Below are 26,903 nucleotides of genomic sequence, written 5' to 3'. Positions count from 1 at the left end.
CCAATGGGTTGAGAAGTGGCAGATGGAGTTTAATTTAGATAAATGTGAGGTGCTGCATTTTGGGAAAGCAAATCAGAGCAGAACTTATACAGCTAATGGTAAGTTCTTCAAGAGTATTGTTAACAAAGAGACCTTGGAGTGCAGATTCATAGCTCCTTGAAAAAGAGTCACAGGTAGAAAGGATAGTGAAGAAGGTGTTTGGTATGCTTTCCTTTATTGGTCAGAGTATTGAGTACAGGAGTTAGGAGGTCATGTTGTGGCTGTAAAGGACATTGGTTAGACCACTGTTGGAATTGTATGGAATTCTGGTCTCCTTCCTATTGGAAAGATGTTGTGAAACTTGAAAGGGTTCAGAAAAGATTTATGAGGATGTTGCCAGGGTTGGAGGATTTGAGCTATAGGGAGAGGCTGAAGAGGCTGGGGCTGTTTTCCCTGGAGCGTCAGAGGCTGAGGGGTGACCTTAGAGGTTTATAAAATCATGAGGGGCATGGATAGGATAAATAGACTAAGTCTTTTCCCTGGGGTGGAGGAGTCCAGCACTAGAGGGCAGAGGTTTAGGGGAAAAGATATAAAAGAGAACTACGGGGCAACTTTTTCATGCAGAGGGTGGTGCATGAAATGGCCTGCCAGAAGAAGTGGTGGAGGCTGGTACAATTGCAACATTTAAGAGGCATCTAGATGGATATATGAATATGAAGGGTTTGGAGGGATATGGGCCGTGCGCTGGCAGGTGGGACTAGATTGAGTTGGGATATTAGGCATGTGAACGAGCTGGACCTAAAGGTCTGTTTCCATGCTGTACATCTCTATGACTCTCTGACCCGGATTTATATAGCTCCTTTTCATGTTTGTCCTGTGTTCCAAAGTGCTTTATAGAAAATGAAGTATTTTCTGAATTGTTGTCACATTAGTTAAGGTGCTGAAATCCATCTAAAGATTCTTCTGATCCTGTTAGGTCAGGTAGAATTTACTCAGGGTAAACAGGGTATTGAGGTTAAACAATGGCTTGTCTATGCACTAATGTAGATCTAGTAATAGTCTTTGGTTACATGGCAAATATGTAAATTTGAAGGACAGGAAGGCAGTCCAGTGTCTATTCCATCTTAAGTATGCACTTGATGGTGAATAGCGAGGCTTGATAAGTTTGTTTGTTACAAGCTGAGTTCACGTGAACAACGTCCTTCAATTTGATTGATTCCACTTTCCCAAAACGCACAGTTGAACAATGTGTAAAATACCAAATGAACAAAACTATTTGGCAATTTTATTCACAATAGATAGTAAGTTGCATTTGTGTCCATTTTAAAAATAAATTTCCCTTTCGTGTTCCTGCTTGAGATTGAAGATGTTATCGTATTATAATGACACTGAATCTTTTGAAAGTCCAGAGTGATAAATTCTTCAATCAACAGGTGAGAGTTAGGCAAACAGGTCAGTTGTTCAACCATCTGAAATGGGATGTGAAACCAATTCTTGATTGGCAGCTCTGATTATAAATATTATGTGTTAAGTAGCCATTGCAGGGGCAGGTGTAGGCACTCGTTTTGCAGTATGCTCACTTGTCCTGTAGAAACCAGACTCTGTTCTCCTGAATGTTGAGATTGCTTGATGACTTAGATTCTCCTGTTTGGATCCATCGAGGACTGTTTTACTTTTCATCATGAAATGGGGTACGGGCTCTGAATTTCAATATCAGAATATCTTTGTATCTGAGTTGGGCATTCTTTGGTTCCCATGCTTCACTGGCTGTTCAACACCCTTTGGAATGCGGGAATGGTCCATGTGACCCAGTGAGGCTGACCTCTAAGTTGTGTACTTTGGATTCTAGGTATGTTTCACCTTGGTATAAGGGATTTTGCCTTGCCAATGATGTTGCAGGTAGCATGATGCAATAGATGTAGAATGCTGGCAAGCTTTGAGAAGATTGCATCTAGTTGCTTTGCGATGTCAATAAATTAGTCATGTCCCACAACAATGAAGATGAGATGTGAGAACCACTGCCTGATGGACTTTAATCTGTGTTTTGAGGCACACTGCTTGCTCTCCAAACCCTGTGGATGTACTTGCTCAGTGCTGAGTTTGCTTTGTCAAATGATCTGATCTTGGAGAGGATAAACTCAAGATAGCAGACTTATAAGCTGAATTGAGGGGTGTATTGTTGTTTATGGCTTGAACCTTGAAGTAGCTAAGGGCAGGTTAGTATTTTTGGACTTGCTGCAAGGCCAAAACTTTGAGGTTTGGACAAATTTGTCTGCAATTAGTTGGATATCTTCCAAATTAGGTCCTGTTAGAACACAGTTGCCTATGAACAAGTGTTCACTTAATAGATGACTTGAGGTTTTTATGCAAACTTTGTGCTGATCAAAGAGGTTTGTGTCTGAGCTGAACTGAATGTGTACTCTTGTGTGGTGATCTTTGAGTATGTGTAATAGAATGGCTGGAAAGTAAACGATAAACAGTACCAGTACCATTTTGCAGCATCATTTGGTGCTATCGGTGATAGAAAAACTGTCGAATGGTGCACTACTGTTTATCACACTGATATCCTACTGCCTCCTCGACTGCGACCTCACCTGCCACCACCAAATCACCATCTCCCAGACCATCCACAACCTCATCAACTCTGGGGATCTCCCATCCACAGCCTCTAACCTCATTGTCCGTGAACCCTGCACCGCACGATTATATCTTCTACGAAAGATTCACAAACCTCACTTATCCAGTTGACCTATTGTCTCAGCCTGCTGCTGTCCCACTGAACTCATCTCTGCATACCTTGACACCGTCCTGACCCCTTAGACCAGGAACACCCATGCCCTTCAACACATCCAAGATTTTCATTTCCCTGGCCCCCAATGCCTCATTTTCACCATGGGCATCCAATCCACCATGACGAAGGCCTCTAAGCTCTCTGTTTCCTCCTCTCACGCCGTCCCAACCAGTATCTTTCCACTGATACCCTCATCCACCTGGCTGAATAGGTCCTCACCTTGAACAACTTATCCTTCCAATCTTCCCACTTCCTCTAAACCAAAGGGGTAGCCATGGGCATCCGCATGGGACCCAGCTATGCCTCCCTCTTTGTCGGGTATGTGGAATTATCCATCTTCTGCAGTTACACTGGCACCAACTCCCACTGTTTCTCCGCTACATCGATGACTGTATCAGCGCTACCTCGTGCTTCCACCTTTCACCCCGACCTAAAGTTTACTTGGACCATCTTGGACACCTTCCTCCCCTTCCTGGACCCCTCCATCTCCATCTCCGGCAACCAACTAACTATGGACATCATGTACAAGCCCACTGACTCCACAGCTATGTAGACTACACCTCCTCCTGCCCCACTTCGTGTAAAAATGCCCTTAATCCCAATTCCTCGGCCTCTGCCACATTTATTCCCAGGATGACCAATTCCACCTTAGAAAATCCCAGATGGTCTCCTTCCAAGATCACAATTTCCTTTCCCATTTGGTTGACGATACCCTCCAATGCATCTCGTCTACTTCCCACATCACTGCACTTGAACACCTGCACCTCCCCCACCCCCGGCCCCCCCAACCCAAAGCAACAAGGACAGAAACCTCCTAGTTCCCATCTTTCACCCACCAACCTCTGAATACATCGCATCATCCTCCTCCACTTCCACCACCTACAAACTGACCCCACCACCAGATTACATTTTTCCCTTCCTAACACTGTCAGCATTCTGGAGAGACCATTCTCTCTGCAATTTCTTCATCAGTTCCATGCCCTTCCCCTGCCAACGCAGGAAGTGCAAAACCTGCGTTCACACCACTCCCCTCAGCTTCGTTCAAGGCCCTAAAAGGTTCTTCCACATCCAACAGAAATTTACCTGTACCTTTACCAACGTCATCTACTGTGTCCATTGCACCCGATGTGGTCTCCTCTACATCGGGGAGACAGGACGCCAACTTGTGGATTGTTTCAGAGAACATCTCTGGGACACCTGCATCAATAAACCCCACCATCCTGTGGCTGAACACATGAACTCCCCCTCCCACTCAGGCAAGGGCATGCAGATCCTGGGCCCACTCATCACCAACCCTAGCCACCCGATGCCTGGAGGAAGAACACCTCATATTCTGCCTTGGAACCCTGCAACCACATGGCATCAATGTAGATTTCAACAGTTTCCTCATTTATTCTCCCTCAACATTATCCCAGTCCCAAGCCTTCAACTTGGCACTGCCCTCCTGACCTGTATATCGTCTTTGCCATCTATCCGCTCCACCCTCCTCTCTGACCTACTACCTTCTTCCTCACCCTCATCCGCCTATCATATTCCCAGCTATCTCCCCCACCCCCTCCCATTTATCATTCAGCCCTCCAACCCGCAAGCCTCACTCCTGATGAAGGGCTTATGCCCAAAACGTCGATTGTCTTGCTCCTCGGATGCTGCCTGACCTGCTGTACTTTTCCAGCCCGCACTCTTGACTCTGGTCTCCAACATCTGTAGTCCTCACTTTGTCCCTCTTTATCACGCTGGTCAAACATGCTGTCATGAGCTGAGGACATGTACATAATTGCCATTTTGAGGATGACGATATTTGGACAGGACTTCAAGGTTTATTGCGTTGAAGATCTCAGTCATAGCAATGAAAACTAGAGGAAGGACCTTTCTCTGTAAAAGGGATTTATTTTAAATTTGAACCACCATAAAGATCACGAAAACCATTCCTTATTCAGCACAAACTGCAATAATGTGAAGCTGGGTACACTTGCTTTTTGAGGTGAGTGGCAGTCCTCTTGAGAATAAACTTTACAAGATTTTTCTCCCACTTTAGAGAGAAGTGAAACACCACAATGGTTGTCCCAGATGCTGTTGTGTCCCATCCATTTATGAGTTATGGAAGATGATGCCCTGGCTCCAAATTATGCAGAAAATGCTAATAAGTTTCCAAAGGATGTGAACACCTCTGTCATTGTATTGGCGACAGTACAGCAAAGTTTCTGGAGATTGGACGCAGGCTAAGAGATTTGTCCTGTAATTATGAGACAGAGTAAACTGGGTCTATGCCCTGGAGTTTTAAAAAAAATGATGTTGTGGAAATATTCAAGATTTTGAAGGGCCTTGGCAGCGAAGTTACTGAGATTGTTTCCCTTGGTTGAAAATCTAAAGAAAGGTAACATAGCTTTAGGATAAGTTGCTGATCATTTAGGAGTGAACTGCAGGGATGCTACTTCATTTAGATTTCCCAATATTTGGAATTCCTCACTGCAGAAAGTTGTGGATACTTGTTATTTAAGGCTAAGATAGATTTTAGATCTCTCAGGGAATCAGATATGAAGGTGGAATTGAAGTCCGAGATCTACGATGACCATTGTGAATAGCAGAATATCTTGATGTGCTGCATGCTAATCCTATTTCTTCTGCTGTTGTGTTATTATGCATTAGTAATACATGAGTAGAAGATTGTCCAGAGGTAGTAGCTTCATTGCTTTTGCGACCTTGAGATGAACTGAGGAAAGAGCTGAAAATGTGTTACTGGAAAAGCGCAGCAGGTCAGGTAGCATCCAAGGAACAGGAAATTCGACGTTTTGGGCATAAGCCCTTCATCAGGAAAATTATGCCCGAAACATCGAATTTCCTGTTCCTTGAATGCTGCCTAACCTGCTGCGCTTTTCCAGCAACACATTTTCAGCTCTGATACTCCAGCATCTGCAGACCTCACTTTTTCCATGAACTGAGGAAAAACTTGTCCAGAATGCAGTTGAAGTGATTCAATGGCCTTGATAGACAAATTGATTTCTAGCTTGGGAGATTGATGAGAAGTGCATTCCTGGATGACAGAGAATTTTCTGCCTCTGTTAGGAGCAGATTGCTTTCTCCTGAGAGGATTCGTCCCACGCCATTGGTTTTAGGCCTGTAGACAGACCAAAGGCCTGCATGAAGGGTCATCCAGTCATGCTTCTTGCCAGCTTTCTGAAGCCTGTATCTTTGTTCCCCTGCCACTAGTTATAAAATCATAGAGACATACAGCACAAAAATAGGTCCTTCGGTCCAACTCGTTCACACCAACCTGATATCCTAACTTAACCTAGTCCCATTTGCCAGCATTTAGTCCATATCATTCTAAACCCTTCCTATTTATATACTCATCCAAATGTCTTTTAAATGTTGTCATTGTATCAGTCTCTACTACTTCCTCTGGCAGCTCATTCTATACAAGCACCATTCTTTGCGTGAAAAAGTTGTCCCTTAGGTCCCTTTTAAATTTTTCCCTTCTTACCTTAAATTTATTCCCTCTAGTTTGGATTACCCATCCCAGGGAAAAGGCCTTGTCTATTTACCCTATCCATGCCCCTCATGATTTTATAAACCTCTATGAGGTCACCCATCAGCCTCCGACCCTCTAGGGAAAACAGCCCCAACCTATTCGGCCTCTCCCTATAGCTCCAACCTTCCAACCCTGGCAACGTCCTCGTAATTCTTCTCTGAACCTTTTCATGGTTCACAACATCCTTCCAATAGGAGAGAAACCAGAACTGCATGCAATATTCCAAAAGTGGTCTAACCAATATCCTGTACAGCCACAACATGACCTCCCAACTCCTGTACTCAATACTCTAAGCAATAAAGGAAGGCATATCAAACGCCGCCTTCACTATTCTATCTACCTACGACTCCACTTTCAAGGAGCTATGAACCTGCACTGCAAGGTCTCTTTGTTCAGCAACACTCCCCAAGATCTTACCATTACATGTATAAGTCCTACCCTGATTTGCCTTTCCAAAATGCAGCACCTCACATTTATCTAAATTAACCTCCATCTGCCATCCCATTGTACTTTGAGGTAACCTTCGCTGTCCATGAAGCTCCAATTTTGGTGTCATCTGCAATATGCCTCCTATGTTCACACCCCAATCATTTATATAAATAACAAAAAGCAGTGGACCCAGCACCGATCCTTGTGGCACTCCACTGGTCACAGGCTTCCAGTCTGAGAAACAACCCTCCACCACCAGCCTCCATCTTCTACCTTCGACTCAGATACTGTATCTAAATGGCTCATTCTCCCTATTTTCCATGTGATCTAACCTTGCTAACCAGTCTACCATGTCTACCTTGTCAAACGCCTTACTGAATTACATTTGATCATGACCACTGCTTTGTCCTCATCAATCTTCTTTGTTGTCACTTCAAAAAAGTTCAGTCAAGTTTGTGAGGCATGATTTCCCACGCACAAAGTCATGTTGATTATCCATAATCAGTCCTTGCCTTTCCAAATCCTCTCCTTCAGAATTCCCTCCAACTACTTGCCCACCACCAATGTCAGGCTCAAAGGTCTAGAGTTCCCTGGTTTTTCCTTGTCACCTTTCTGAAATAGTGGCACCATCATACCCAATCTCCAGTCTACGTGTGGCTATTGATGATCCGAATATATCAGCAAGGAGCCCAGTAATCACTTCCGTAGCTTCTTACCGAGTTCTAGGGTACACCTGATCAACTCCCAGGGATTTATCCACCTTTATGCGTTTTCAGACATCCAGAACCACCACCTCTGTAATGTGGGCATTTTTCAAGATGTTACCATCTATTTCCCCACATTCTATATCTTCCATGCCCTTCTTTACTGTAAACACTGTTGCAGAAATATTCATTTTGTATCTCTTCATTGCTTGCGGTTCCACACATAAGCTCCCTTGCTGATCTTTCAGGGAACCTATTCTCTCCCCAGTTACCCTTTTGTCCTTAATATATTTATGAAATCCCTTTGGATTCTCTTTAACTGTACTTGCCAAAACTATCTCATGGTCCCCTTTTTGCCCTCCTGATTTCCTTTTAAGTATATTCCTATTGCCTTTATACTCTTCTAAGGATTCATTCGATCTCTGCTGTCTATACTTGACATATGCTTCCTTCTTTTTCTTAACCAAACCCTCAATTTCTCTCGTCATTCAGCATTCCCTACATCTACCAGCCTTGCCTTTCATCGTAACAGGAACATACTGTCTCTGGACTCTCATTATCTTATTTTTGAAGGCTTCAGATTTTCCAGTCTTCCCTTTACCTGTGAACATCTGCCCCCAATCAACTTTTGAAAGTTCTTGCCTAATACTGTCAAAATTGGGCTTCCCCCAATTTAGATCTGGTGTATTCTTTTCCATTGCTGTTATAAAACTACTTCATCTTTCACTCAATTTAGTCCTCTAGCATGTGTTTTTCTTGCTGGTATCTGAGTTTTGGTTTTATTGATTTGTCAGATCTGTCGGATCCATGAACATTGTGGGTTTCATTTGCTTTCTCAGTTATATCTTGGTCCTTTCTGTTGAACAATTTTACAAATCCAAGGACCTCTGATACCACGCTACGGGTGACATCATTTGTTTTCTTTCAAGACTCTTATGGAATACGAGCAAGCTCACACCTAATTTATATTTTTGTTCTTATCACTTAGCTGACTCTTTTAGATTAATTTCATTCGGCTTTCTGTTTGGTTAATCCTGTGATGCAGAACTTTACATGTACTTTCAAGGCCACAATAATTCCTGATGGTCTGACCAGTGTGCAGCACCTTGAAGTACAGTGCATATCTTTGAGCTTTGTCAGAGAGTACTGTGGTCTAACATAAGCCAGTGTTTAATTATAAGGTGCACCTATGTTTTGCAGATTTTATTAGCTTGCTGGATTGTTTGTGTTAGTAAGATCAAAGTCACTGTCCATAGAGAATAGAAGCCAGTGGATGTAGTTTATTCTACCAATGTCATGTGCTTCTGTGCTCTTCTCTGATTATTAAAGTCTGTATCAGCATCAGTCTTGATCTCACCAGGAATGATTAGTTTGCCTTGTTATGTTACTCCGCTGATTCTGCAGAGGTTTTCATAGAATGCTTCATTGACTTCCTTTGTGCATAGGCAGTACTCAGTGAAGCATAAGCAAGGCTTATTTGAAGTTCAAAGAATTGGTCATTGTTATTTTGGGAAGCATGACAATTCAGATTGAATGACAAATCACACCTCTGGTCCTTCAATTTGCCAACTCCGAGCTATGATCATGTAATGTCAGAATATTTCTAAACAACACATGGATCAAGTGTTATCTGATAGTTAACTTGCCTGAGTTTGAGTTTTTGCTTTTCTTTTTGACTTAAGTGCTTGAGGAGCTGGTAGATGTGGAAAGGGGAGATTGTAATTAGGGTTCTTTTGTTCCTATTTGCCAGGCTGGGGAGAGCAGCATTGTATCTAAAACATTTCTTCTGTTGCCCTGGAGGATACAAACTCCACATCTGCCTTGATTTGTGGTGAACGGCAACTACACTGAGGCTATGTAAGTGTAGAGTAATGATGGAAAACTACCTGTTTTATCATCTCCTTGTCCCTATCACCACATGGCTTGGTAGTCCAAGTTAGGTAATGTTTTCCGAACAACCTGCAGACTGCATAAAGTTAAGTGGGCAAGGTTTGTGCAGAACCGGTTCTGAATTCTTGTTTAAGGCAGCTAATGCTGCCAGGTGCAGTGTGGACAGGAATTTAACCAGCAGAAGCTCTTTGGCATTGTGACAATATGGGACTTTTTATGAATGAAGAATGCTTTGACCCTGCTTATCATCTTGGTCCTCCCATTGAGTCAGAGTGGTTTGATGTGGGGCATTCCTGATGAAGAGTTTTTGCCCAAAACATCGATTTTCCTGCTCCTTGGATGCTGCCTGACCTGCTGTGCTTTTCCAGCAACACTGTAATCTTGACTCAGAGTGGTTTGACCTCATTGAGCCAGAAACCTAATGTTTGAGGCCTCCATGATTTCTATTCAGGAATAAGATACTTTTCACTTAATAGAGAAACTAAAGTTGTTTTCCTTGGAGAACTGAAGGTTGAAATGAGATTTGACTGAAGTGCTCAAAATCTTATAGGAAAACCAAATCATATAGGAGAAACAGAAACACTTCCCATTGGTGGAAGATGTGCCATAAGGGTTTATATTTGACTCTTATACACAAATTAAGCTCTGATATATCATGGGAAGTGATGCAATGACATATGATCTGCTGTCTTGCAGCCTTGTGGCTGGATGATTCTTAAATGACTTTCTGACCTTAGTAGACTTAGCAGCTCAATGAGACAAGAGTTGGAGATGCTGGTATTGAACTGGGGTGAACAAAGTTAAAAATCACACAACACCAGTTTATAGTCCAACAGGTTTAATTGGAAGCACTAGCTTTCGGAGCGCCGCTCCTTCATCAGGTGACAACCACCTGATGAAGGAGCAGCGGTCCGAAAGTTAGTGCTTCCAATTAAACCTGTTGGACTATAAACTGGTGTTGTGTGATTTTTAACAATGAGACAAGAATATAAAGGCAGAGTCAAGAATCAAGAGAACACAGATTCTGAAGTGATAGTTTAAAAAAGCTGAGGTGATTAGAAAAAAAAGTGTAGTGTTTACCATCTGAAGTATGCTGCCTTTAAAAAGTGGTGGAGATGGATTCAAACCTGCTATTTAAAAAAGGAATTGCATTTACCTTGGAAAGGAGAAAGTAACTAAAAGGCTAAGAGGCAGTTGATGAAGTGGAACTGATGAAATTGCTTTTGCATAAACCTAACTCACCTAAAGATAGAATGGCCTCCTTCTGTTCTGTACACTTTCAGTGATTGGACCCAGCCAAAGTTGAACTAAATAACTCAGTAGCATTGCTTGGATTAGAAAATGCTGGAATCAGATTTGCACTTGCTTTCCAAATGCATTTCCTTTACTCAATAATATTGAAAATCAACCTCAAGCTAGAGTCATTGAGGTGCACAGTGCAGAAAAAAGGCTTTTTAGCCCATCAAGGTCTGCGCCAGGCAAAAACAAGTACTTAATAGTTCTAATCAAGTTTTCTAGCACTTGGCATGTAGCCTTGTATGCCTTGGCATTGCAGCTGCACATCTGAACTGTAATGACGATTTCTACCTTTACTACCCTTACAGGTAGTGAATTCCAGAATCTCACCACCATGTGGGTGGAAAAAAATGTCTTCACATCCCTCTAAAGCTCCTTTCCTTACTTTTAAATCTATGCTCCCAGTCATTGATCCCTCCATCATAGGAAAATGTCTCTGCCTGTCCACCTTATTTATGCAGCCACCCCCAACCCCCCATTTACATTTTCTGCACCTCAATCTTGTGCCCCCTCAGACTCCTCTGCTGTAAATAAAGCAACACAGATCTATTTAATCTCTCTTCGTAACTAAAACTGTCCAGCCCAGGCAACATCCTATTAAATCTCATCTGCTCTCTCTCCAGTGCAGTCACATCCTTCTATAATTCTAGATTCTTGGACTGCACACAGTATTGTAGCTGTGGCCTAACCAACATTTTATATGATTTCAGCATAAGTTTTCTGCTCTTAAGCTCTATGCCTTGACTAATAAAGACAAATATCTCATATGCCAGTTTGACCACTTTATCAATCTGTAAGCTACCGGTGAACATGATCACCAAGGTCCTTCGTTTTTGGATACTCTCCTGGGACTTGCTGTTCATCATTATATTCCTTTTGCCTTGTGTGTCCTGATCGAATGCATCACATCACATTTTTCAGAATTGAACTCCAATTGGCACTGACCTATCCATCTGACTAGCCCAGCTATATTGTTCTATAAGTTAAGGCTACTGTCATTATTTTCAACCTACCAATTTTCATATAATCTATGAACTCACTGAATAAGCCCTCCTATGTTGAAGTACATAAGAAATTGTTTGTACCTACCGCAGATAGGAAGGACCCCACTGGGCGCAGGCTTCCAGTAATAAAAACACGCTCAACCATCACATTCTGCTTCCTGCCACTCAGCCAATTCAGGATCCAATTTGCTACTTTCCTTGGATCCCATGGACTTTTACCTTTTGCTATCAGTTTCCTATGCAGGACCTGACCAGGGATATTACCAGCCCGAGTAGACTATGTCAAATACTATATTCTGTTTACTTTTTTAAGAAAAACTTTGCATTGGCATCTTGACAATAAATTATTACTTTACACATAACAGAAACAGATGTGTTATACCCTTTTGAAGTACTATATTCCCCAACTTTTCTGCATAAAATTCCGGGAAATCCACTGGTGTTTGTAACAAACTTGTGCTTTTGAAGGGAATTGTTCCTGTTTTGCTTGGGCTCCCACTTCATTCTCCAGCAGTTTGGTTGATGCTTATGTAATTCAATGCAATGCTGTAATGTTGTTTATGTTTAAAATTATAATCGTGCTTGCCATATTTCCCCCTCATATTCAAAATGCAAACACCACTTAGGTGTTTCTGTTGGAATTGTGTGTGTTTTACCAAACTATTAGTGCTTGTTTTGTGTTTTCAGTACTCATGCTATGGCCAACCATATCTACACTTTATGAATCAATCCTTTCTTATAAATCTCTTGTAAAATTTTTATTTCTGTGAACTCCACCAAATTGCATTTTCAGCGGGAAGCTTTTATTTAAATAAGGAAAAATGCATTCTTTTTCACATCTTCTATGTATGTTTGTGTGTCTCCCCTATCATCTCTGCACTATTTTATTGAATTTTCTTCTTTTTTTTTGGATAAAAATATCTTACAAGGAAAGATGGTCAGTGTGATGCTGAAATTTATAGTGTGTGTGCAGATTGGGACATTAACATTTGTGTATTATTTTTAAAGTATGTCATTAATCTGTTTTATAACCTTAAAAGAGAGCTTGCCAGTTAACAGTTTTAAGTACTGGATACAAACAAGGGAGCTAAAGGTGAACTCTGATCAGACTCACTTAGTGAGCATAGGGGCTTGTGGTAGTAATGTCCCTACCTCTAGACTAGAAAGTCCAAGGTCAAGTCTTAACTCCCCCAGGAATGTGGCTCAAAATGTTCGAACAGATTGGTTACAATAACTATGAGCATTACCAGTGGATTGGTTGGTAACAGCAGATGCTAGACCAGGACATGGGGATGTCTGCCTGAAAGTAGGATAGCATTAAATAGCAAATGGATAGATAGCTTAAAACTTGAGGGGAGAAAAACGATGCTTAGTTCATGAAGACAGAGAATAATGTTTTAAGTGTGTATGGAGAACAAGATGAGCAGGTTAAATAATTGGGTACATAAAATAATGAAGCTAGTTTTAAATGAACTTTACCCTGATGTCGTTATGTAGTCCAAGGAATAAAATAAAACTTTTGCTGCAGAAATGGACTCGGGAAGTGGTAGTTTTAACAGTACCAACTGCTCTGAAAACTGAAAAATAAATCCTGTAGCAGTAGCTGTCATTTAGTTAAATGTTAATCGTGTGCGAAAAAAGTCGAGGTAAATTTGTCAAACAGCTAGTGCATGTCAAATATAACATTTTTTTGATATATATTATAGATTGACATGTAGATGCAGCTTGAAAAAATCTTTTTGTTAATAATTCACAGATGGAAATGCATAATTGGAAGAATATAGTACCATTTTAGTTGTTGTTACCTAACTTTCTATATTGGCCAATATTTAAAGAAAACTTTCAGAACACTATCAACAACAAATTGAATTTTAATCTTGGTTGGTATATCGTCATGAGTGTTTAAAGTTTAGCTCATGTTTTGAAAGTACATTCAAATTGCCTATGCCATGTTGCATTGGTGATATTGGTGCGAACGTATTTTACTGTTTGACAGTTTCATATTGACTAGTTGAAGTTAAAATTCTGATCCATTTCTGACCCTTCTGCTATAATAAACCAGCATGACAAAAAATGTTAATCCTGAATAACCAATGTATTAAACTGGGGCCATAAGGGAAAATCATAATTTAGTTTTATCCCACAAATAATCTCCTCTCCAATCTCTTGCTCAAATCTTTTCTCAAACAAGTGGTCAACAGTGTTGGACCCTGAAGATGGCTGCTATCAGAGTTAGAATCAGATGAACTATCTAGAATTTCTGCAAGTCAAAGCAAGCTGGTGCTTTAGCACCTCTTTAACTCATGGAAACTTGGCTTGCTAACTGTTATGACTATAGATACCCCAACTCGCATGAAGACCGTGACGCACAGGAATTGCAAACCACTGTACTGTAGATACTGGAGATCTGAAAGAAGAACAGAAAATGCTGGAGAAACTCAGCAAGTCTGACAGCATCTGTGGAGAAAGAAGCAAAGTTCATGTTTCAAGTCTGATATCATTATTCTTCATTGACCTTGAAATGTGAACTCTGTTACTCTCTCCAGAGATGCTGCCAGATCCATTGCATTTCTCAAGCACTTTGTTTTAAATTTGTAAATTACCATTGTCTGGAACCAAGATGCTAATGGCATTCCCATTAGCCATTGAGATGGACCATCAGCATCTCTTTACCTCATAATAACTATTTCCAAGAGAAAAATTGAAGTATTTTCTATTCTGAATGACTTAGTAGATGCCACTCTGTTATGTGACTGGAACTTGCAGTTGCTGAATTTTTGAAACATGCAGCTTTGACTATTAAAATTATTGGCTATATTAACATCGCAAGAAGAGCTGCTCCAGGCTTGTAATAATGCTCATTCACGTGCTGATGTACAGCTCTTTCATGTATTCATTTATGTGTATGCTAAATCACATATGCACTTGCAAATGTCCATCTCCCAGAAAGTCTCCACTTGGACTAATAGCAGATTGGGACACCACACCTTAGGAAGGAAATTTGTCCTTGGAGGGAGTACGACACAGGTTTACAAGAATGAAATCTGGACTTCGAGTTATCAGGAGAGATTTTACAAATTTGGCATTTTTTATCCAGAATTTAGAAAGTTTTGTCTTCAAGGTTTTAACAGGAAAGGATAAGGTAGATAAAAATAAACAATTTACACTGTTGGATATTCTAAAGCTAGGGAACATTGGTTTGGCCATAGTTCTCAGACTTCCAAGGGGGAGTATTAGGACGTTCTTCTATACTTGAAGGGTAGCGGATGGATGAAACTGTCTTTCACAATTGGCAGTTGATGTTAGATCAGTTGTAAATTTTTGAATCTGAGATAGGTAAATTTTTGTCAATCAAAGATATTAAGGAATATGGGCCAAAGACAAGTACATAGAATTTGGCCATAGATCAACCATGACCTTTGTGAATGGTAGAGCAGGCTGAAGGGACTGAATGGTCTTCTGCTATTCCTACGTCAATAGATACTCGTACTTTACTTGCCATGCAACCAATTCTCCAAATACAAGAAATACGGGTTGACGTCCTATAACACCTGTTTTGTTTATGTGAATTTGCTATACCACAATTGATGAATTGAGGACATTGTTTCGAAAGTGTGAACTTTTAAAACCTATATTGATTATAATGCAATTGCATCGTCAACACTTCAAGCGTTGTTTCTAAAGTGCAATTTTTCTATAATGTGGGGTTGTACAAGAACACAACCATCGCATTATAGAAGAACAAACCAGTACTGCTGCACTTTTGACAGCCATGCCTTTGCATTCGAGCTTGCAGAAAAAGTATCAGCCAACTTACTCCCAGTTGGATATTAATTCACTGAACTCAAAGTCATGTAAACTAATACCAACATCTTAGATTTTTATTTAGAAGTGCATAAGTTGTAACTTACTTCCCTTTTATATTTCTACTTTTGTACTTGTATTTGGATGTGTATATGAATGAATTAGTAAAGAAATTCCCTGTATCTGAACATGCTGTTAGATAATCCCGGCCTGTTATTTTAATTTTGAGGAATTTTACACAGGGTTTATTTCTAAGATTGAAACTCAAAATTAGGAGGGGGGAGCAATCATAATTTAAGTTCATCCACATTCTGTTTTTGTCTGTGACAACATTGTGAAATTTACAGTGAAAACTCATCTCTTTATTTCTCTCCTTTCTATTTCCATATTCCTTTTACAAGAACTTTTAAAAACTTATTTATTCATGCAATAGGCAAGGAAATAGAAATCATCACTATTTGCACTCACTTCAAGAGAAACAAAGAATTACCATACTTTTGCAAATGGAATCCTGTGTTATGATTGAAAAGTGCATATGTGTCTTAGAATCCATTCATAAAAGTGACAATTTTAACTATTTGGGATTTGCCAACCTCACTTCAAGAGATACACGGCACTTTGTTTGACTTTTGGCACAGTTTAAAATATATTATGATGTCTCTAATTTCATGACTGAAAAACTAAGTGACCACATTGTTAACATAAAGGTGTTTCTCTTTTTGCTTTTTAGTGTAAAAACCCCAGCCCCTGAAGGAGCAAAATCAAATCCATCGAAAAGACATCGGGACAGATTGAATGCAGAGCTAGAGCGCCTAGCCAACCTCCTGCCCTTCCCACAGGATGTTGTAGCCAAATTGGACAAGCTTTCTGTCCTCCGCCTCAGTGTCAGTTACCTCAGAGCTAAAAGTTTCTTTAATGGTAAGACCACCCTATGAAATATGTTTCACATTCATGCTGTTAGCCAAAAGGAAAGTACTCCTGTGAATAACAGGATACAAAAAGGGGGTGTGTAATTCCTGCGGAAAGTAAAATTTAAATGTTATCATATGATCTTGAACTTTGTTGGATTGAAAGGAAGTTTTCTTTTTGTTGTGAAAATAGATTTTCTTTTGAATATTTTTGAATTACTTGCATAGGTGCTTTACTCGCTACGCAATCATAAGGCTTTTTCGACAATGCAGTAAAACTTGAGCTAGATTTAAAAAAACTATTTTTCCAGGCTGGTTTAACTCTTGTTGATGTTTAAATATTGCATTGTAAATATTTTGTTATAACATTTACAAATTGGGCTTAGTCTAATGTGAATATAGATTACTTGCCAAATCTTAGTTTATTTTGTAATGGTTGCTTTTTAAAACTGATATATCTATTGTAAACAATACATGCATTGTCATCTTTTTCTTTCCTTTTGTAGCAAAGCCCATGCAGAGATTTGGTTTGTTAAAACTAAATAATAACTTATTTAAATTTGTTACTCTGCAGTATTTGGAAAGTATTTATCATTAAAACATAATTTGGTTGATTCCTAAAGTGCAATGATAAGATATCAAGTTAATAAATCAACAAACAATTATTAGTTATCAATTCAACTTTTATGTTAATAGTTAAAATCTATTGATTTGCGACAATGTTATTTTAATATGAATGATAGTGTTATACAAGATTATTTTAAATAAAGTTAAAAATCACACAACACCAGGTTAGAGTCCAACAGGTTCAATTGGAAGCATACTAGCTTTCGGAGCGCTGCTCCTTCAACAGGTGATTGTGCTTGTATTTAAATAAAGTTTGTTTTCACAGTTTTGTACTGTAATTAGCTGTTTGTGGTGAGGAATGGAAGCATTATGCAAATTAGGCATTCTTATAACTCCCCCGAGAAAGCATTAGATTGCCATTTTAAGGATTTGGCATGTAAATTTCAAATTGCAGACTGCTTTTATGTTTGTAAATTCTCAAACTATGTTGGGCCAGTATTATTAAATTACAAATGGCTACTGAATGAGAATACCAAATGTTGGATTTGTGTTCTATTGGAAGAGACAAGGCTGATTAAAGGGGGAGAAGGGAAAATTGGAATTTCAACTCAAATTTGTTCTGTGAGGTTTATCTTCTGACTGCCAAAGCAAAATGTTATTGAGTAGATGCACACTGGATGTAGAAACTCCGAGGTAATGAATATGTTGAGTAGGAGGAAGCAAAATAAGACTAATGTGGGGTTAGAATTAATTTTTTGGTGCAACGACTATTTAAAAAGAAAACACAAATCTTGTGCATTCCTTCAGTTAGCTGCAAATATTCCTTGAGAATATTAAGTATTTTATTGTATGATATAAAAGTCCTCATAACAATATGGAGGACTTAGAAGTATACAAAAGTGGTATGTTTTTGCTTTATACTGGCTTATGTTATACTTTTTAAAAGCTGTCAGTTACATCTCTTTTTGCTTCGTGACTTTGACTGTTTTGCCTTAATAATCTTTTATAGCAGTTGTTTTAATTGAAACTTCAGAGCAAGTTTTTAAATTATGACCATTTTTGATTTAGTATTGAAGTAATTTTCAAAAAAAGTAAAATTCTGAAGTAAATTTTATAATGTCCTATCATCCTTTTACAAATTTTGGGAGCAAAGGTATTTAGAATTCTCTTCTGCATGTTAACTTGATGATACTGTTCCGACATTATAAGTAACTGCTTTAGATTGTATTTGTCCACCTAACATTTTGGTCGTGGGTTCAAATATTTGGAAGCTTTGATCAAATGATTTGTTCTGTTGTATTGTCTAGCTGATGCACTCTTTAAGACATGAGGTCTATACTTGTTTATTTTCATATAATTGTTCATGAGTTTTTGTATTCATAGTAGCTCTTTTTTTACTCTATTGGTTGCAATATTGTTACCTCAGTAATGACTGATTTGATATATCAACACTTATTTTAGTAGTGAAGTCTGAATTCAAAGTGTCAATGGTTAAGGTAGGATGTATGGGATTTTCTTGCTTTCGTTGAACAATTTGTGTTCTTGGGACATATTAATACAATTATTTGTAAAATATATCTCTTAATGCTAATGGTACCAAGGGATATGTGAATAGTGCAGTAAAGTAGTATTGAGATAGTATTATATCAGCCATTGTCTCGTTGATTGACTGAGTTGGATATGGAATGAGGCTGGGGAGGGGAGATTTTGAAACTAATGATCTCTACGTTGAGGCCATTGGGCTGTCAGCTCCTGGGGCAAAATATAAGATGATATTCCTCCAGTTTGCATTTGGCCTCACTTTGACTGTGGAGAAGGCCTAGGATAGACATGTCGACATCAACGGATACATTGTCACATTGTCACATGACATCAGCCTCTCACTGTGCTCAATGTGTCAAATTCCAACCATTGATTAAGCAGACCTTTTTGTTTAACAGACTGATATCCATACTTTGATCTAGGCAGCACTACCTACATATTTGACAGTTCCAGAAGCTTGACTGAAATTAATGAACTCTTTCCTAATTCAATTGATGATCTGCTTTTCAAGGTTATGGTGTCCACCGCCTTTTTAAAAGAAATTGACATGCATCTTATGAATGTCCTGAATGTTTTCCATTACAATGCCAATAGACCATTATCAGGTCCACCTTCAGTTGTGAACACCCTAATATCAATAGAACTGCTCTTATTGCTCGATATGTGTCATTTAACCCTTAAATGTATTGATGCAATTTCCATAGCTTACCCTTTATGCCCGGTGCTTTTGGTTTGAGTGCTTTAGTCACAAGCATTTCCCAATCTTTAGGGATTTTGCTATGGTTTCTGAGAATGCTGTCCATCACCCATACTATCCTGTTGCCTTTACTAGCTGCGACCACTTTTCTTATGTTGAGATTTCTCTGTCCACTGCTATCAAGGTGTTTGCCTGAAATTCTCTCTACTTAAGTGATGGTTTCCTCAAGTACATCTCCCATGTCAGTAATAAAGGCTGGAAATTTTTATGTCTCTTCATGGTCTGTCCTATTTATACCTTGACCTGTCCTAATTTTAATTCCTATGTCGGGTGCACAGGGACGGAGAATTTCTGGCTCTGTGAAACCGACCTTTTTTAAAAACACCTGCTTGCACTCCCCGCCTTTGACCTGGTCTGATGGTGTGAGCTGGATTTGCTGGTTGGTATGGGAAGTGCTGAGAATGCTGCCAGTTCTCAAAGTGGCCTGATGCAAAGTCTGCCTGGAGGATTCTAGCATCAAATCCAAAAAATACTAGGATTAGATATCAAGCATTCCTCCAGGCCCCTCATCCCCAAACATGCCCTGTATTCTACCAATGCCATCTAATGCCCTCTATCCATCTTTCATGGTCCCTCATACCCCCACACTACCTTAATGCCTATTTCCACTCAACGCCCTTTTCCCTTGACCTACCATGCTGGCTCACCTGGTATTCACAATTACCCATAGCACAGTGAAATCAAAAATAAAGTTCTATTCCTTAAACTTCAGACAACACTTCTGTGAAAAACAGTCTGATTCATTTAACAAAAATACATTTTGGTCTGCTTTAATATTTCCTGACTGGCCTCGACAAATTGGACCGTTCCAATGAATTTATGCACCTTTTACATACAATCACACAAGAGGACACTCTGGCCCCTTTCTTTGTGTCCTGAGCCCTTATCCACAGGTAGTATCCCTGCTGCCCTGGTTATTCAAAAATAAGTGCACTCAGAACAAAACTACTCTTATCTGTTTTAAAAGTGCACACTCTGGGTTCCAAACACTGGGGAACTCTGAAATCTGAATTAATGTATGAGCCATAGCTTCTCCCCTCGCCCGCTCAGAAACTGTGGAATTGAGATTTGCCAAGTTTGGGACCAGGATTTAGTATTTTGGATATCTTCGATAATGTTTTACCACCGTGAAAAAGTCTCCATTGCAGTGAGAATTTAGGCCTCAATATAGATTTCCAATTGGCGAATTTTTTGCACATAACACAATTGCTTGAACTTAAGGGTGGCACGTTTTGGCTCAGTGGTTAGGACTGCTGTTTCACAGTGCCCGGGAACCCGGGTTCAATTCCCGCCTCAGGTAACTGACTGTGTGGACTTTGCACATTCTCCCCGTGTCTGCGTGGGTTTCCTCTGGGTGCTCCGGTTTCCTCCCACAGTCCAAAGATGTGCAGATCAGGTGAATTGGCCATGCTAAATTGCCCGTAGTATCAGGTGCATTAGTTAGGGGTGAATGTAGGGGAATAGGTTTGGGTGGGTTGCTCTTCGGAGGGCCTGTTTTCACACTGTAGGGAATCTAGGCTAATCTAAATAAAACTTCTTATTTACTCATGGCAGGATGAAGGTGTTACTGCAATGGGCCAGCATTTATTGCTCATTCTTAATTGCCCAGAGGGCAGTTAAGAGTCGGTCATGTTATTGTGACTCTGGAGTCACATGTATTCTACACCCGGTAAGGACTGCACCTTTCTTCCCTAAAGGCTATTAGTGAACCAGATGGGGTTTTCCAACAATTGGCAATGGTTTCAAGGTCGTTATTAAACTCTTTATCCCAGATTTCTACTGCATTCAAATTTCTCCTATCTGCTGTGGTGGGATATCTAACCCAGCTCCTCACAACATTACCTGGGTTTTGGACTAATAATCCAGCAGTAATGCCACAAGGAAATCACCTTCCTGCTAAATTGGTTTAAAATTCCAAAATGATAAAACATGGTGTACTTAATGTTTTAAGATACCTTCATGCAATTTGAGGTGAAAAGTGCATTGGAAAACAAAAACTTTCACCCTAAATATACTTTTGCCTTCAAAATAATAAGTTTGGCTTTGATTAATCAACATTATAAAGTAACAGGCATGGTGCCATTAAGTTATTATTGCATCTGTGTTTGTTCTTTAATTGGTGATGTCATGACCATTAACAGTGGAATGATGTAAAATTGATAGTCTGGGCATGACTAAGTGGTAGACTGTTGGAGAAGGAGTCGTGAGTTTAACTAAAAATGTAAGCAGATGTTTGATAATTGTTGAGTTGATTAGCAACAGTGGAGCCAGAACTTTTTAAGTTTAACATTGGCAAGACTAAAACCATCCTGTTCTCACCAAAGTAAATTGGGTTCTCTTCCATGCTGAGCTAAATTCACAACCTTTGTTCAAATTTTCAAATCCCTGGTGTCAGGATCAAGCTCAAACTTGTGAGCATTTGATACAGAACTCATCCTTTGTGGAGAAAATCTAACTTGAGACTTACACACACTCTGCGAGTTAATGTTTTGAGTATTCTGCGCGTTCTTGTCCCTTTTATACTATTGTGTCCAAACTGCTTAGTACCTTTTGGGACAGTGAAGGTGCCAGCAGCGAAGCTCAGTTATGGACCTCCTCTGTTGTTGTGGAATTACTCAGTACATTTAGCAGCCGTGATTGTATATGACAGTCCTGTTCTCCAATATCATCTAACTAATGCCTCTTCATTTCAGCAACATTGAACAATCAGGACCTCATGGATAAGTGTTGCTGATGCGCTGTCTGATGTTATTGCGGTCAGATAGCATCAAAGCCTGTTTCTCTGCACTGAATTCCATGAGGAGACCTGAGTGCCACACAGTTTGAAGATGTCATATCAGCAGTTGAAAGTTGTAGTCAAATCCAGCCAATTCCTCATTTTTCTGAAGAAAAATGATGAAATTTCCCTTACAAACAGCATTTGTCACTTAGTTAATTCATGTGTGTGCTGGAGATTGGTACATGGTTGAGACTGAGGCATTCATGGAAAACTTTTGTTGAAGTAAACATCACTACTGGGTGAAGTGTCATCCCTTATCTGTATGTTGCATGCAACTTAGTATGGAAGGATGATGTTTGTCTGTCTCGCTTTCTCTCTCTTGCTCTCTGGAATTATTACTTGAAAAAAATTAAGTGTCTGTGTCTATTGTTCCAATTTTAAAAACAACCCAAGGTGTCTTCTACAAAGCAATCACTACTAGAATCTAAAAGTCAATTCAGTATTTATCTCATTAAAGGCATTTGATTTTATTGCGTATTTTTGTAGTTGATCATTTTCTCTACAAACATCATATTGACTGAGCTTTTCAAAAATGAAAGTTTCTGTTGTGAAATGGCCTCATTTCGTGGCTATATGTCTGGTTTTTAGAGTCAAGGCTTATGATTTAATCTATTAGTAGCTTTGTGGCTAATTGTCTAAATTTGAGGCTAAAGTGCCAGACTAGGTGGTTTTCCTCTTCAGACAGTAAGCTTCCTGAAGGCTGTTGTTGGTGGTGAATTTTAGGTTTGGATGTATGATTTCTTTGAAGGCCATTTTAAACATGCAAATTAAACCATTTTGAATGAGAGGAGAATTAGACAAATTTTTTTGCTGAGATTTAGGGACTTTTTTCTGGAAAGTTACATGTGCACCTGACAATTAAGCACGTTCTGATTTCCCTGCTAGATTCATAGAAGAAAAATGGAGACTTGATTGAGCTACCTGGAGGACTAAGTTGAATTACGGGATTATAACTAATAACAGTTGGCCATTTTTAAGGCAAATTTGCAGGGATGGTGAGGGAATGTAATCTGGATTGAAATAAAAAGCAGCTTGATTTTAAAGGAAAATGAAGCTGATAACTTACACATGATAATAAATGTATTAGTTGTTTCAAAATAGCACAATATTTGAAGGAAAGAAGTGCCTGAAGGGTTCAATAGCACAGAGCCTTTCAAACCCATTACCTTGACCACTTAGAGGTCCAAGGGCAAAAACCACTTAAGAACACCAATGTCTAAAAATTCCCCTCCAAGCCACACACCATTCTGACTTGGAACATATCGCCATTCCTTCACTGTCACTAGAGCTCAATTCCTAAGCACACTGTGGATGTATGGGCATTAAATCATGGCCTAGTTAGTGACAGTCACATCCTCGGATCATTAAAAGCAAATAACAGGAATAGGCCATTCAGCCCCTTGAACCTGTTCCATCATTCAGTAACATTATGGTGGATCTAATTGCATTTTCAAAACCACATTTCTGTCTCCCTTGATAACCTTCCACCCTCTTAATTAACAAGAATTTGCCTATCTCTGCCTTAAAAATATTCTAGGACTCTGGTGACTCTGCTTCCACCACTGTTTTTCAGGAAGAGCATTCCATAGCTCATTGACTCTGAGACAAACAAAAGATCGTCAGTTCTTTATTTTTAAATGGGCAGTCTCTAATTTTTAAGGTCTTACTCCAAAGTTCTAGATTCTCCACATCTACCCTGACAAGACCCTTCAGGATATTGTACCTTCCAATTGTCACCCCTTACTCTTCTAAGCTCCAGTGGATACAAACTTGTAGTTTCTGCACTTTTTGCTTTAAGACAGCCCACTCCTTCCAGGTGTTGGTCTAATTTTACCTCGTTAGTCTAATAGACCTTATCTGAACTGTTTTCAATGCATTTCCATCCTTTCTTAAGTAAAATGACCAAAACTGTGCATGGTAACCCAGATGCAATCTCATCAATGCTCTGCAAAGCTGAAGCATAACCTCTTTATTTTTGTATTCAAGTGGCCTTGCAATATGTGATAACATTCTATTAGCCTTCCTAGTTATGTAGTGTAACAACATACTAGCCTTTTCTGAATCATGCACTAGGACACCAAGATTCCTTTGCACTTCATACATCTTCAGTCTCTCACCATTTGGATAATATACTTCTCTTTTTAGTCTTCCTGCCCAAATAAATAATTTCACGTTTTCCCACATTGTACTGCATTTGCCAGATCTTCAACCACTCACTTAATCTATGTACATCCCTCTGTCAGCTCTTTACGTTCTCATCAAAAGTCACGTTTCTACCTCTCTTTGTGTTATCATCAAATTTAGCTGCCATACCTTTGGTCACCTCTTATTCAAATACATAAATTGCAAACATTTGAAATCCCAGCACTGATCCCTGCGGTGCAGCATTCATTACATCCTGCCAACCTGAAAAAGATCTATTTATGACTACTGTCTGCTTCCTGTTAGCCATCCAATTTTTGATTCATGCTGATATACTATCCCTTATGCCATTAACATTTATTTCCACAATAGGTTTTAATGTGATACTTTATTAATTGCTTTTTGGAAGTCGAAGCACAGTATGTCCATTGATTTCCTATTGTCCACAGCACAAGTTATCTTCACAACGGATTCTCAAAAAATTGGTCAATCATGACTTCCTTTTCACAAAACTATGTCGACTCTGTCTGGTGACCTCAAATAAACTTTTATAACACATATATTCATATAACTTCTTTAACAATAACCATGGAGAAAATATTTGAACCTGACAGATTGTTACGTTTCCTGCTTTCTGTCTTGCTTCCTTTTTACGTAAAGGAGTCATATTTGCTCTCTCCCAATCTAATGCCCAAATCCGAGAGGTTTTAGAAAATTAAAATTAACAATCTTGCTGACCTCCTCTTTTAAGTCCTAGGCTAAAGTTCATCAGGACCTGGGCACTTGTGAGCCAGCAGCTCCAGCAGGGTACTCTCTTCTACCTTTCGCTGATTGTGAATTTTCCTTCCCTCCCATTTCCTGATTTCTCGCGGCTCCTTTTAGATGTTACCTGTATCGTCCACAGTTAAATATTATGCAAAACTCCTTCATTCATCTGCAATTTCCTTATTTTTCTTCATTAATTCTCCAGCCTTACTTTCTTGAGGACAAACAATCATTTTGTTAACTATCGTACCTTTAAATGCATCCCTGACCTCTTTTCTTGGGCATGAGCGAGCTGCGATATCAGCATAGGCTCCATATGTGTTAGTGCACTGTGACAGATCTATGCTGATTACTGTAGTGGGACCTGAGGCCTGAGAGAGTGGGACACCCTTCTCTCACTGAGATTGTCTATACTCCTGGCTGCTCCCAGAGAGCGACAGGTGAACTGTGTGGAATCTCAGTCGTGTTCCCACAGGTCCATCAAAACAGTGACTGAAGCCATGTGTGAGAGGTCACAGCAGTTCATTTTGTTTCCCAATGATGAGGTCAGTGCTGCAGCCCTGGCAGTAGGATTCAGAAACATAGCTGCCCCCCCCACCAAAGGTACAGCATACCATCAATTGTGTACATGTGGCACTAAGAGGGTTGGGTTACAATGCTGCAGAATTAATCCATAACAAGTGGCTCCATGAGATTAATAATTCAGGTGACTTATGATCACCATTACTGCTTCTGGAGGTGTGTGCCCACTAGCCTGGCATGCTGCCACCACTCCTATTATCCTGCAGCATTCTCCTGTATCTGATGTACAAGATCATGAGGGGCATGGATAGGATGAATGCACTCAGTCTTTTTCCCAGGGTTGGGAATTGAGGACGAGAGAGCATCAGTTTCAGATTAGAGGGGAAAGAATAAAAGGGAACCTGAGGGGCAACCTTTTTCCACAGAAGGTGGTACACAGCGGAAGTGGTTGACACGGGTACATTAACAACATTTAAAAGGCACTTTGATAAATACATGGATAGGATAGGATTAGAAGGATATGGGTCAAATGCAGGGAAATGGAGTTAGTGTGGATGGACATATTTGGTTGGCATGGACCAGTTTGGGCCAAAGGGCCTGTTTCTTTGCTGTAGGACTCTGACTTTATGGTGCATTTGAAGGGCAAGGCTAGTTACTGGGGTGCAAGGGCTACTCACTACAACCATGGTTGATGACAGCTTTACAACCCCTGATTGCTACAGAGCACAGATACAATGCTACCCATGCTTCAAGCAGAACTGTGGTTCAGCAGATGTTAGGACTGTTGAACATGTAGTTTCACTGCTTGGATCAGACTGGAGATCCCTCTTGTATTGTCTGGACAGAGTGGGATGTATCATGGTGATGCTTTGGCGAATAAAGTAGGTGACGTAGTGAATGCTGAGGAACTGGGAGGACAGTCTTCTGAGAGGAAGGACATTGAGGAAGAAGCATTGCTTGACTGTGACACAGCTCTGGTGTGTCAGGTGCTGCGAACCGGACAGGACCTGATTGACACCTGATTCCGGTTGAGGAGAGTTAGATGTAACAAACCATCATGTCATTTAAAATTGCTGTTAGTCGAGATGGCAGCATATAGTTTGCATTGTTGGGGTTACTTGCTGCCTCTATTTGTTTAGTTTGTGTTGTTTTTAATGGCTGAAAGTAAAAGCTGATATTGGGAATTGTCTAATTATTTGCCTGTACGTGACTTTCTTCTAATGGACAATGAGCAACTTTGTGGCCTGGTGGTTGAACAGCAATTGGGATGACAAAATGGGCAGTATATGAGATAACAAGAATCCAGGGACAGTATGTTCCTGAACAGTGGGTCAAGAAGCATCCATGGAGGAAAAGCAAGCTAGTGTTTTGAGTCTAGGTGGCGCTTCATCAAAGTCCATATTACAGAGAGGGAGGCGCTGGGCATTTTAAAATACGTATAGGTGGATAAATCCCCAGGATCTGATCATGCGTACTCTAGAACTCTGTGGAAACC

General features: G+C 39.9%; 1 protein-coding gene across 1 annotated transcript in view; it reads left to right on the top strand.

The window, feature by feature from the left end:
* LOC132815680 (aryl hydrocarbon receptor-like) overlaps nt 1-26,903 on the top strand; it is a 194,975-nt gene that overhangs the window by 9,723 nt on the left and 158,349 nt on the right. Inside the window, exon 2 of the mRNA XM_060824733.1 lies at nt 16,157-16,344. Within this exon, the coding sequence (XP_060680716.1) occupies nt 16,157-16,344 (188 nt within the window). The remainder of the gene's footprint in view (nt 1-16,156; nt 16,345-26,903) is intronic.

This window comes from Hemiscyllium ocellatum, chromosome 5 (assembly GCF_020745735.1).
Source record: "Hemiscyllium ocellatum isolate sHemOce1 chromosome 5, sHemOce1.pat.X.cur, whole genome shotgun sequence".
Lineage (NCBI taxonomy): Eukaryota > Metazoa > Chordata > Chondrichthyes > Orectolobiformes > Hemiscylliidae > Hemiscyllium > Hemiscyllium ocellatum.
This window is presented reverse-complemented; position numbering and strand designations above follow the sequence as displayed.